This window comes from Hippocampus zosterae, chromosome 9 (assembly GCF_025434085.1).
Source record: "Hippocampus zosterae strain Florida chromosome 9, ASM2543408v3, whole genome shotgun sequence".
NCBI classification, from domain to species: Eukaryota; Metazoa; Chordata; class Actinopteri; order Syngnathiformes; family Syngnathidae; genus Hippocampus; species Hippocampus zosterae.
The window spans coordinates 15,690,603-15,702,725 of record NC_067459.1 but is presented as its reverse complement, the minus strand read 5'-3'; the positions used below and the strand labels follow the sequence as shown (position 1 = coordinate 15,702,725).

At 42.9% G+C, this 12,123-nt stretch overlaps 1 protein-coding gene across 4 annotated transcripts; it reads left to right on the top strand.

The window, feature by feature from the left end:
* The first annotated feature begins 199 nt into the window (after window positions 1–199).
* Window positions 200–11,889, top strand: LOC127607658 (LIM domain and actin-binding protein 1-like). 4 transcript variants are annotated; one of them, XM_052076160.1, is made up of 10 exons: window positions 200–347; window positions 2,627–2,768; window positions 2,879–2,918; window positions 6,662–7,105; window positions 8,269–8,323; window positions 8,405–8,493; window positions 9,288–9,366; window positions 10,079–10,113; window positions 10,183–10,313; window positions 10,385–11,889. In XM_052076160.1, the coding sequence occupies exons 2-10, from the start codon at window positions 2,647–2,649 to the stop codon at window positions 11,430–11,432; spliced, it is 2,043 nt and encodes a 680-aa protein (XP_051932120.1). In that variant the 5' UTR covers window positions 200–347; window positions 2,627–2,646; the 3' UTR covers window positions 11,433–11,889. The 4 variants fall into 4 exon arrangements, with proteins under 4 accessions (XP_051932120.1, XP_051932119.1, XP_051932121.1 ...); XM_052076159.1 differs by having other exon boundaries at window positions 201–347; window positions 10,180–10,313; XM_052076161.1 differs by lacking the exons at window positions 200–347; window positions 2,627–2,768; window positions 2,879–2,918 and adding an exon at window positions 4,890–5,060 and having other exon boundaries at window positions 10,180–10,313.
* The last annotated feature ends 234 nt before the right edge of the window (window positions 11,890–12,123 follow it).

The following is a 12,123-nucleotide window of genomic DNA, read 5'->3' as shown; positions in this document are numbered from 1 at the left end:
ACCTCCTCCACTCCTGTGACACCTTTCATTTCACTCCACCTGAAATTTTCCTCGCCGTGAATGTTGCCAGTTTCCACTGTTTAAGGGCAGCAGTCTGATTAAGAGTGATATCATATTAAATTATGAACGATTTGAATTGTGTTCGGTGATTATATGAATCGTTTCAATTATTTTCATTACATTTTTCAACTGCAATCGAGGGACAAATTGTGGGAATCACCCGTTCTAAGTTTCCATGGTATCCTTAGCCTAGTGGACCATGACATGGATCTGGCAACCATGTATCAGGCTGTAGCAAGTGTCAGGTGTCGCGAAGTTTCGGCAAAACTCCGCGGAAGTACGTACAGGTAAGACAGCTTCTAAAACGACGCCGTAAAACATACTGAGTGGATATATTTCATTTTAATTCGTCCTTTAGTAGTCATATGTCATACGTAGTTTCGTTGTCATAATATGCTCTCAATCTTCATTTAGGGATGATTTACTAAATCCGATGCCCTGTGGTAAACTCAATTGTCGATTAACGATATAATTAACTCACGTATTTTTAGCCGAATATCGAACTTTTTAAAATCATTACTTACATATTTAGCCCCGATGTCGTACACTTGGACTTAAACTAATGATATACTAGCAGTATATCATTTGTCATACATTTGGGGGCAGCAGGAGCAGGCTTCTCCAGTTTTACTCAAATGTTCTACGAATCAGACGTTCTGACAACTTAATAATGATTTAAATCTTCAGCTTTCTGTGTGTTCAGTTACGCATTAAGGAGTGTTACGCCCCTTTTTGCCTCTGAGTCGGTGCACTGCGTAAGTATTTTAGTGTACTGTACTGTGGTTACTTCAGGATAACTTGAATAATTATGTTCGGTGTACATCTTAACACAAAAAGTATAAAATGATGAGGAATATTGACGATTGTTTATGTAAAACTGTTGGAGCTGAACGCCACTCTTAATATTTTATCACCCTAAAAGAGCTGAATGCTAAATTATGCACCATCACCAAGCCGAGCACTCCCTTCCATTTGTCATAATCTGTGGTAGTAATGACTGCACACAAGTGTTAAAGCAACGAACGTCAACATTTTAGGGTAGACAGGATATAAAAAACCCAACAAAGTAATGTGTCACACTCCGAGGCACCGCACCCTCTTTAGTAATCTATTATTTCAATTGATTTAACAGGGACAACAAAGGAAAGAATTCTGAAAGCATGTTCTTTTTTTGGAAGGAGTTCATAATGTAACCATTTGCTGACGTCAGCGTTCATTCAGCAGCTCTGGCTTTGTACTGGTTGATATGTCACGCCATTACTGACACCATGATGACTTCTTCATATTGTCACACAACCCCCCCATGTAATCAGACACTTAATCTCAGCAGAAACGCATCGAGAGTGGTGGAAAATAACACTATGAAAGTAAAGAATCTTAACTCACAATGCCAGAACAGCAAGTGAAAATATAAATGTGTGTTCAATAATTTGTCCAAAGTCCACACGAGATGTTGTCATCGTAGTGATTATGTAAGAGGGCCAGAGCGGACGACCTCGACATTGAGACAATCAGTGCTTGGTGCTGGATACGGTAGTACACTTGTAAATGCAATCAAACACTTGCACCCGCTTTGCTTTGTTTACTTTGAATTTAACTCCTGTGGTAAAATGCATCTCACCCTGTGCAATTCAAAGGGCGGTAGGTAGGGGTTAAAATCAGGGGACGTTGTTAATATTTGTCAATTGTGGGCATGTGAAGCCTTTTGAGACTTTTCTGTGATCAAGGGCTGTACACAAACCCAATTCCAGTGAAGTTGGGATGCTGTGAAACACATAAAAACTGAATCAATGATATGCAAATCATTGATTGAGACTTTTCTGTGATCAAGGGCTGTACACAAACCCAATTAAAGTGAAGTTGGGATGTTGTGCAACACATAAAAACTGAATCAATGATACGCAAATCATGTTCAACCCATATTTAATTAAATACTACAAACGCAAGATCTTTAATCTGTAAATACATTTGACTTAACTAGAACCTCATAGGTCAAATGCAGTCTCTCCAGTTTGACCGCAAATGTCAATTCTGTTCATATTGTATTTCTATTGCCCCTCTGTTATAACAAAACAACACATTTCTTCATTTTTTTAGAGTGTTTATGTCTTAGCATTGCTCTTCTGCCTTTCCCCGCATTGCTTCTAAATCATGTAGAGTACGCTGTGAACACCAGAAGTGGGATTCATTCCCAGAGTTTTGGAAGTTCCACTCCACTAAACGCAGGAAAGGTAATGGAGGGTTATCATCGGTCTGCCGTTGTTGTGATATGGCTTGGTCAGAATAAAGTTAAATAGCAACTGTGTGTTTTGAGCCTTGTGGTTATGCGAGTTATATTCTCAGAGCAGAGCGTACGCTGGCCCTCTGAAAATAACAGCCTAGCCGTTTGCAGTTTTTCATCTTGCAATCAAGCAGGCACAGGAGTGCAAGTTAGAACGTGTCAATAGCAGGAATGCATATCGAGTATCAAGCTTTGTATGTTTATTTTAATTTGTTTGGCACCAAACTTTGGCGAAGGGGGAGTGATTGTGGGGTGTGCTGACTTTCGGGATGTGTTTGCGTGTAGGAATTTAGGTAGCTGCAAAGATGGATAGCGCTCCATTCAGTCGAAAGTCGTGGGTGTCGCAGTCACTGCGTGTCACTGCAAAGGAGTTGTCACTGGTCAGCGGACGAGGAAGAAGCAACGCCATCGCCGAGCGCTTCTCCAAGTGAGTCGACGAAAAGTACACTACGTAAAACTGCCGTTGTTGATTTGTCCTTCCGCATGCTAAATTGTTTTGAAGCCCTAATCTTTGTGTTGTTTTTCCACCTTTTTCAGATACCAGAAAGCTGCAGAGGATGCACATAAGAGAAAAGGAGTGAGTACATATTTAGATGGTTCAGATGCACTGTAACCTCCATAGTCCAACCTGCAATTTATTCTTTTTTTTTTTACATGTATCATATACCTGCATGTTTCCACATTCCATTGTTGTTCTTTTATAAGCATCCTGGACAAGTTGAGATGCATATACTAAACGACCGCACAATTCACTTTGCTGTGTCGATTTCTGTTTATATATTTTTTTAAATCAGTATTTTGCTGAGCAGCCGGGGCAGACTTGTGAATCATGTTCTCATGTTGCTCGTAGATTTGTGCTTCGAAGGTAGAGGTCACCATTATGGTGCTCGTGAGTTTCAATCTCGCCCAAAAACCACAAACCGCCCGAGGGCTGGCTGACTGTTTGTTCTTTGACTTTTGAACCGTAAATTTTCCTATTCACCCGAAAACCTACGTTTAATTCCAAATGTACAATTTTATGCTTCCACAGTTCCACTGTACTGTATCTCCATTTAGGGATATAAATCGATGTCTGGACTTTGACCTGAACGACAAGTAGTAGCCCTCCTGAAGTGCAAAGATGCCAGCTAGACGTTATGACGTCAGCAGCACAAGTTTTGGCAAATTGTGTTGTCCTGGCTGACCTCTCATTGGGTACTTGTAGCAGTGGGCAGGCTATGAAACCCATAATCCGCCCTCAGTCTAATCTGCTCGCAATGGTCTCTGGTGTTGCGGCTGTATATTGTCAGCTTTGTCTGAATGAAAGACAAACCACACATAGCTGGACTAATGATTACTCTTATTAAATTATATACATGGATAACTGGCCAGCCACTATCATGAAAAAAATCAAGGTAATGTGGCCGTGTGCTATGTGGTGCCCTCCTGGGGTAAAAAAAAAAACAACTCTGTGTTATTAGAATGTGTCATCTGTTGTGATCAGTTGTTATGACTTTAAATAGGTTTCATTTGTTGTTGACCCAAGTCTTAACTTTTTGAGTAAGACAAACAAAAGTCTCAGGGATGCAACGGTGTTAACTATTAGAGGTGCTCTGGAGTAGTTGAGGCTAATTTCAATCACCAGCGTAAAAAACACCATCTGTCATTTGAGCTTGTCTGTGTGTGTTTTTGCACAAGTCCTCACAATGCAAGTCATTGCTTTTCAAGGATTTTGCCAAGTGGAAATAAAAGGGTGAAGTCTCGCCGTGAAACCTGTTCAAATGCCATGTTGTTGTCATGCAAAGGGCAATTCGGGAAAATAAATTCCTTTGTTGGTTGAAAAAAAAAACCCCATCAAGTACACTAAGGGTGGGTTAGTATAATGATTTCACCCTCATCACTGTAAGTTGTAAATTTTAAAATGTGAAAGCAGAGTTACGAAAGCTCAAATAGAGACTCGCCTGGGAAGACTTGACGTAGGATAGCAACGTGAAACAACATGCATACACAAAAGGTTGTGATGTTACAAGAGTCACTTTGATATTCCACAACTCTGAGCTTGAAAGTGTGGAGAATCGATTCGCTCCGTTCTGACCTGTGCATAAATCAGCGAAACATTTGGGGTCATCCCACTGTCCATTTGAAACACTACATTCATTCTAATACTTACTTAGCTATCCATCAATTTAAAAAAAAAACAAAAACTAACGGTTGTCGGCTTGGTAGGTTTTGTAAGTCACTGGTTTGTTTGGGCAGGAAGAAAACTGAAAGGTGGATGCCAGTCGAACCAGATGTTGGTGTCAAGATAATTTGAGAGAACACGATATGTGACAAGTTTGACGTCCCACTGCGAAAATGGAACCGTTTATATTTAGGGGGGGTTGGCTGTCATGACAACGAATGACACGGATCAAAATTCTGACCAAACAAAAGTTTAGCTGATCTCTTCAAAACATTCCTGATGTTTGTTGGGGAGCATCATAAAGCCAAAGCTCGGGTCACAAAGGGGAAAAGGCATGAAAGGGTCGAAAACCTGTAGAGGGTACAAGTCGGTTGTGCCAGAGTAACTAAGTAATAGTCAACAATGAAGAGCTTTAACAGATGGAGAAAATGCGGCTCATCCGGGACGGTACCGACACCTGGGCCCAACTTTAAAGTTGGTGTTAAGTCGAGGAGAAATGTGATAAGGGACGCTGCCAAGAAGCCCACGTCAACATTAAAAGAGCTACGAGGCTTGTTGGCAAGTATTGGTTGCGGATCTAATGGCACATTAACACACTCCTTAGAGTTAATTCAAATAAATCAAATAAATAAAAACATCAATGACATGAGAGAAGGCGATCGGACGATTTTCCTTCATCGGAATTCGGGTTGTCACTCATTGATGAAACAAAGGGTTTCATTTCATAGCATAGGCATCTTTTAAAAATATATATCTTTGATAATTGACTTGCATAATATATGTAATCATGGAGCTGTGTTGGCTATTCAGCCTCTCTAAAGATGCGTATTCAACATTGATTTTGGTTGTTTGTTTTGTCTAATTTTTGACTCTGGTGGAATTACTTTACATAATCAAAATATGAGACCTAGTCCTCATTTCCATTCTGTATTAAATTGTATTAAAATTGCATTATTTTGACTTTTTTGTTGTTGTTGTTGGTGCCATATTGGAATACTCATCAAAATGCAACAATATAAAAAGTTTCAAATGTACTCACAAACCACAACAAGTTTCAAGACCATTAAAGTTTCTGTGTGCGCAGACTGCTCATCAATTAAACGTCGATTTTATTGACATCCAAAAGAATGGGCCGTTTCAGACCAGGATATCCATTTCCCGATCAGGTTTGAATGCAGTTGTCTGGCCCTTTGAGCGCGGGGGTTGGAATAAAGAGCTTTCTTAGCCAATGAGTGCACAGTAAACAAAGAGTTAACTTTGCTCGTATCTATCATTTCCTGCTTGAGTTTGCTGGGCTTTCTGACTCTTTCCTGCTGTCAGAGGGGTTGGACTAAGTCATGGGAGAGTATTTAGTCTGGTGGCTAACATCTGGCAAACTTCCACCACGTACTCATCGGAACAAGACCGAGCAGAGGACGCTCTCCCACATCGTGTTGCCTAGTTTTGCCACAGGTTGACTTTATTGCTTTATTTCTGCTCTCGTGTCTCTTTTCATTCACTGTCTTTCATTTTGTCCTCGCTGGAGAATGTCAGTGATTTGACTGTTCCTTTTGTTTTCTGCATCCAAATGAGAGTTGTCGGCATGCTGGTACATTGTGGATAGATGGTGAGAAGACTCTCGTGTCATTTTTAGGTGCTACTTTTTAGTTTAACAATTTTACAGTGTTGCGATAATTCAAGGCTGGCCAAGCATACCCTACAAACGTCAACGGTGATTTTTGTGAGCACGATTGACGCACGGCAATGTTCAGATCCTCTTTTCTTCAGCGTGTCATTCCTCTTTCACAATTGAGGAAGTTTTTTTTGAAGGTCACACAGCAGCTTCCAGCTTGCCTCTCATCGATCTGATGTGTCTTGTCCACCACGCCGCACGCTTTATTATTGGCATGAACGGCAAACAGAGCCTTCCACTGTGTGTGTTAGTAAAAGATGAAGTTGTTGCTCACGATGGAATGCAGAATGCATGCTCAGCCCTGTTAGATATGTCTTGGCCCATTCGTTGTGCCTCGCGCAGACTCGGCAAAGACATCTTCAGTATTTCTTGGACTCTTATCTTAACAGCTATTCTGTAAATGAACCAGTAAAGTCAGGCAACGCAATTCTGGCATTTCCTCTCCAGAGTGTTGCTTTCGCTCAACCATTTTTGTGTCGTCTTTCAGGGCTTTGACAGCGCGTCCACCTCCCAGCGCACAAGCAATCTGAGTGCTTTGAAGAAGCGCTGGGAGCAAGCGGGGAACGGCAGTCATCAGGACAAGACTCCATTCATCTCTGCGCCTATAAACAATCAAAGCACATTTCCTACCCTGACCAGAGCGGCTTCTGTCAGCGAGCAGCCCTCTGTTCCTAAGAGTCCGGTGGCCTGGCGGCCTCCACAGGAAGCTCCACCCAGCACACCTGCCACCGATCCCGTCCTCGTGCCCCCTGCTGCTCTACAAGCAGAAGAACAGAGTGGGATGGAGAAAGATGAGCTGACACAGAGCAAAGCGCCAGAAAAGCCTGACGAACAAGTTCCGACTAGTCCTCGTGCCTCCTATGAAAAGCCCAGAGTGCCACTCAACAATCTAAAGATGAAGTTTGAGAAGGCAGACGATAGCCTACTAAAGGTGACCCACCATCTGGATTGCTCATTTCTCTTACTATATTGGAAAAGGACGGCACGTTACTTTATTGAATCATACAAAACGGCAAAAATAGAAGTCCTCGGATATGAAATCTTAAGTTTCATTAAGAGTTAAACTACTGACTTGAGTTTCTTTCACATTCGTGAAGTATTAGCAACGAAAAGTAAACATTTGAAAACTCTTAATTGTGTTAGGAAAAAAAAAACGTTTTCTGGGTATGAAGCGAGATCCAGACCTTAGCCAAGCAGCCCCAATACAGTAAGTACCGTGTGTAGATGTACCAATTTGTTTTGCAATAATACCTATATACCTATATATTTCTAAAAGCAAAGCGTGAAAGTGTCTGTTGCCCTCAAGATTTCACCCCCAAAAAAATCACTTTAGCGGATATGATGTGGCTCTGCCAAGTTGTACCTTTACAGTACATTCTTGACAATAATACTTAATTTGTAGACGTGGCTGAAAGGGTTAAGTAAACAGAGTCGGTCACGGAAATGCTCAACAACAGTGCAGTCAATGAATGGGTATTATTGACAACAGCCTCTCGAACGTCCATTCTTTCATTTCTCGCCCGCCCATTTTGTATCTGCGTTATTGTGTGGCTATAGAATCCGTTTCATCCTAAACAATTGGGCTATGTTGTATTTGGGTTAATTAAAAAAAATGATAACCTTACTAAATACAACAAACATATAACAATATGTATGCCTCAATGAATCTAGATCTTGTAAAGGATCTTTTCAGTATGTCTTTTCTCACACGCACACACAACAAAAAGCTCTCCTTGGCCGAGCAAGGAATGTCAGAACATTCCTGACCTACGGCTGTTTCAGCATTCAGACTTCTGTTATCACTACATTTTCTCATCACGCTCTCGTCGGATCGTCTTAACGATCACTCAGGCTGCGTTAGGCACTTTGACATGCGGCGCGCACGGGCTGAAGCTTTATAACCTGCGTCTAGACGGGGCATGGGAGCGTAACCTTTTACAGTACGATCTTGCTGAAAGACAGGAAAGCGGCCTCGCTTTGTGGAAGTGGCCTGGGAGTAATGATAAGCCGATACACGAGTGCAGTGATTGAATTAAGTGTTAAGGTTAAGGGAGGAGGCCAATGTTCAACCATCGTTTTCCCACTTTCTTCCAGGGCTCCAGGTCGACTCTCCTAAGTGCTTCGTCAGAAGAGATGGAGCAAACCTCTGGTGAGAATTCGCATTCATTTCAACTCACGGCTAAGATTGATACAAGGAAAATATGAACTTTGCGTGTTGTGCTCCAATCAGTGTGTGACCGCGTGCTGGAGAAGACATCACTAAGGGAGAAGCTGGCCAAATACTCTGCTGCTGTGTCCAAACAAAGCAATACCAAATCTGTGAGTAAGAGATTGGCCTCCTCCCCTGTCATAGGTCACGGGGCAATAGAACTATAAAGTGTCCTCATTCGAATACTCCAGTCATCAGGGACATGTAGCAGAATTATATGAAACCCTGTGGCAAACCTTTGCACACAGACCAGTACAATTATAAGGGTTCCAATGCTGGTTTCCAACTATATTGAACCATCCAACAAGAAAATAACTTTCAGTTTAGTTGAGGTACATTTGAGTGGCTTTGCATTGCTTCTAAATTGAGAGTATTATCTCGTCATTCCAGACAATTTTGTGGCGTCCTATTGAGCCAATAGGCAAGGTTTTAAATTGGGAAGCGGTCTTGTGGAATCTCAGGTATGTTTTTACAGGACAAGAATTAAGTAAATAAAAGGGGGGAAAAAGCTCTGCCTTAGTGTTGTTTTTTTTTTCCTTGCAGGACGCATGTGTGGGCCTTTGGGTCCAGTTTACTGGAATGTTTTTTTTTTGTTTTTTGCATAGTGCTTTGTGCTATATCTGTCCAACTAAAAGCATGTTTTTTATGTTACATTTTTTTTCCCCACTTACAACTACTGATGATTCTCATTGGACAGCAATGGAATGCAGCAAATGGATGAAGCGGTTCATCAGATAGCAGATTTCAATTGAATGTGAACTTTGTTCAGTGGAGGTGGGACTGTATGTGTATTTACCTGCGTATTGATTGTATTAATTGATCAGCCCCCCCCCCCCGCCCCAACTTGTTCCCCCTGTGATAACGACGACACTGCAGACGTAACAGCCGTTTTGTTGTTCTCCAGGCTGTGACCCCAGAGGTGCTGCCCTCCAAAATATCTCTACTTGCAATTGAGAAAGCGACGGCAGGACCCGAGTGTAATGGTGAGTCACTGACCGGATCCACATGAGAAGACTCAGGCGGAACAGTTACCCCCCCCCCCCCCCCCTCCCCATGTGGCCTAGTTCTGGCATGTGTTGTCATGAGTGATTGGGGTTATGTCTCTTAGGCGAGTTGGTAGTTATTAGAACTGCCAGGTGGAGAAAAATCATATTTAGCTTGAGTGCACACAGAGTGCTCAAATCTTGTCAAACAAACCAGACTTTCGCCACAAAGGTGTCAATGTGTACCCATATAAATTATTTTGAGTTGTTCTTTTCGCAAAGAGGCAGCAGGAGTGCTCGCATTGAGCTTCAGTGCACACGGTGCTTAAATTAAACCAGCTCAGTGCACAAAAAAATAATCAACTTTGACTTGAAAGTTTGTCTTTAATAGAAGACTCATAATGAGTGTCGCTATACACTACTCGTAAAAAGTTAGAGCTACAGTACATCTGGGTGAAATCTCTGAATGAATTTAAAATGCAGTATAATTTAACAGGTGAACTTAATTCGACCTTCTGTGAACTTGAATGCACGACAAAAGCGAAGAACAGTTGAACACGCGTTCAAAAGTTGACAAAATGTCAAATTAAGTACAGCTGTAAATGTCTCACTGTCTTGTCTTTTAGGTTATTCCTGAAATGTACGGTAACTGGAAAGCGTTTAGTGCGTAAAATGAAATTAAATTAAGTTTGTGTGCGTGTGTATTTTTCAGGGGATAGTAGCAGTGAGCCTCCAAAACCATCCAGGGTGAGTCCAGCAGCGCAGCCCTCATTCAGTAGACAAGACTCAAACTATACATTTCTGTGCGTTCAGAAGTTCTGCCCTCCAGTGAAGGAGACGTGCGTTGCTTGCCAGAAGACTGTGTACCCCTTGGAGAGATTGGCGGCTCTTCAGCACATCTACCACAAGAGCTGCTTCCGCTGCGTCCACTGCAGCACAAAGCTAAGGTTGTTATCCCGTCCAAAATGTCGTTTAAAAACAACTTTTCCTGACGATGCCGCCTTATGTCTATTTTCAGCCTGGGCAACTTTGCTTCTCTGCACGGCAACGTGTACTGTAAGCCTCATTTCAGTCAGCTGTTTAAAGCTAAAGGCAACTACGACGAGGGCTTCGGCCACCGGCCTCACAAGGAGTTGTGGGCGCCTCGCAAGGATGGAGATGAAGGCGAAGAGGAGCTAGTGAAACCCAGAGAACAAGTAGCGGCACAGAGGGGGAGAGCCGAGTCCGTGGAGAGCATGTCAGACAAACAGCCCACCCCAACTGCCGAAGAAGCATCCCCACCAGTCAAGGTCACCGACCTCGCTGCACACCTGGAGACTCGGATGCAGATGGCCGCCAGCTCCGCAGAGAAGCCGGCCGAGACTCGCAGGTTGAGGATCGCCTGGCCGCCCCCTGCCGGCGAAGGCACCCCCGGCGCAGGTTTGCGCAGCCCGGCCTCGGAGGGCGGCGCCTCGGGTCGAGCCTGGAGGGCCAAGTGGCCCCCAGAGGACGACTCGCTGTCGTCCGCTTCGTCATCCCACAGTACCGAGCGTGCCGAACTGACGAGTCTGAGGAGGAGCTCCTCTCTAAGGGAACGCAGTCGGGCCTTCACCTTGGCTGCCCAGGCCAGCCCCAATCCCACCGCCATTCCCAAGGAGCCTCGCCGGCCTCTCAAGGCCCTGCAAGAATGGAGAGCGTCCCTGGAGGAAAAGAGCTCATCTCAAGAAAGAATGGCAGACAAGAAAGTGGATCTGCAGAGGAAGAGCGATGATAGAGAGAAGCAAATCGCTAGTGAAGTCGTCAATCAAAGTAGCCCGGAGGTGGTCGTGGAGGGTGACCATCAAGGTGGTGAACACGCACAGGAAGGAAGCCCATTGGCCGACGACGGCTCCTTGACCACCTCTCCTGACATCTCGGTGTCCCCCTCGCCGCCCGCGCAGCCCAAACTGAACCACGCCTCGCAGGACGTCGGCTTCTGGGAGGAGGACAGAGACGAGAGGGACGCAGAGGAGCTGACGGCAGAAGACATCATCAAGAGGAACCGTTACTACGATGACGATGACGACGACGACGAAGACGATTACTGAGACGAGCTTAGTGAACTCAATTTGTCTTATAAGAAATTGTCTTAATTTCTCAAGTTTAATGCTTTTTGGTTTTACCTTTGTATATTCAACATAACTCCTAATTATACCGTTTGAGGAGTCAAATATCTCAGTTACCATACTACTGTGTTGAAGACATTAATTAGACTGGAAACAAATCTCAGGTAAAGAAATAATCACAACTGAGCAGCTGCTCTGAATAGCTTTACTTTTGTTGAACACCTTAACAGAAACTACGGTGTTGCCATATTAGCCGAACCGGTAAAAAGGGATTTGAAATTTGTGTGATCATTTTTAACCCTTAAGCAAGAATCTGACCGACCAACCCAAGATGCTCTTGAAATGTTCTTAGTGCCACAAAGAAAGACTGACAAAGCGCTCCTGATTAATATATTTTCAAAAAAAATTCTCCATGTTTGATTTTGTGAAGTACGTAATTCCTGTATGATTTTTAAATAACTTGCATAATGGATTCTACTTCAGTTGTACCGTCTGTACTGTATTATGTTCAAACTTAATAAAACATTAAAAGGCAATTTTAAGGGGTTGGTTTTGTCATTTTTAATGACTGAATTAAATAAAATCTGTCAAACATGGAAAATTCCCCAATGCTAATTGAGGAATTTTCATATAATTTCCATTTAAGCTTTAATACACAAATACTTTACGCTAG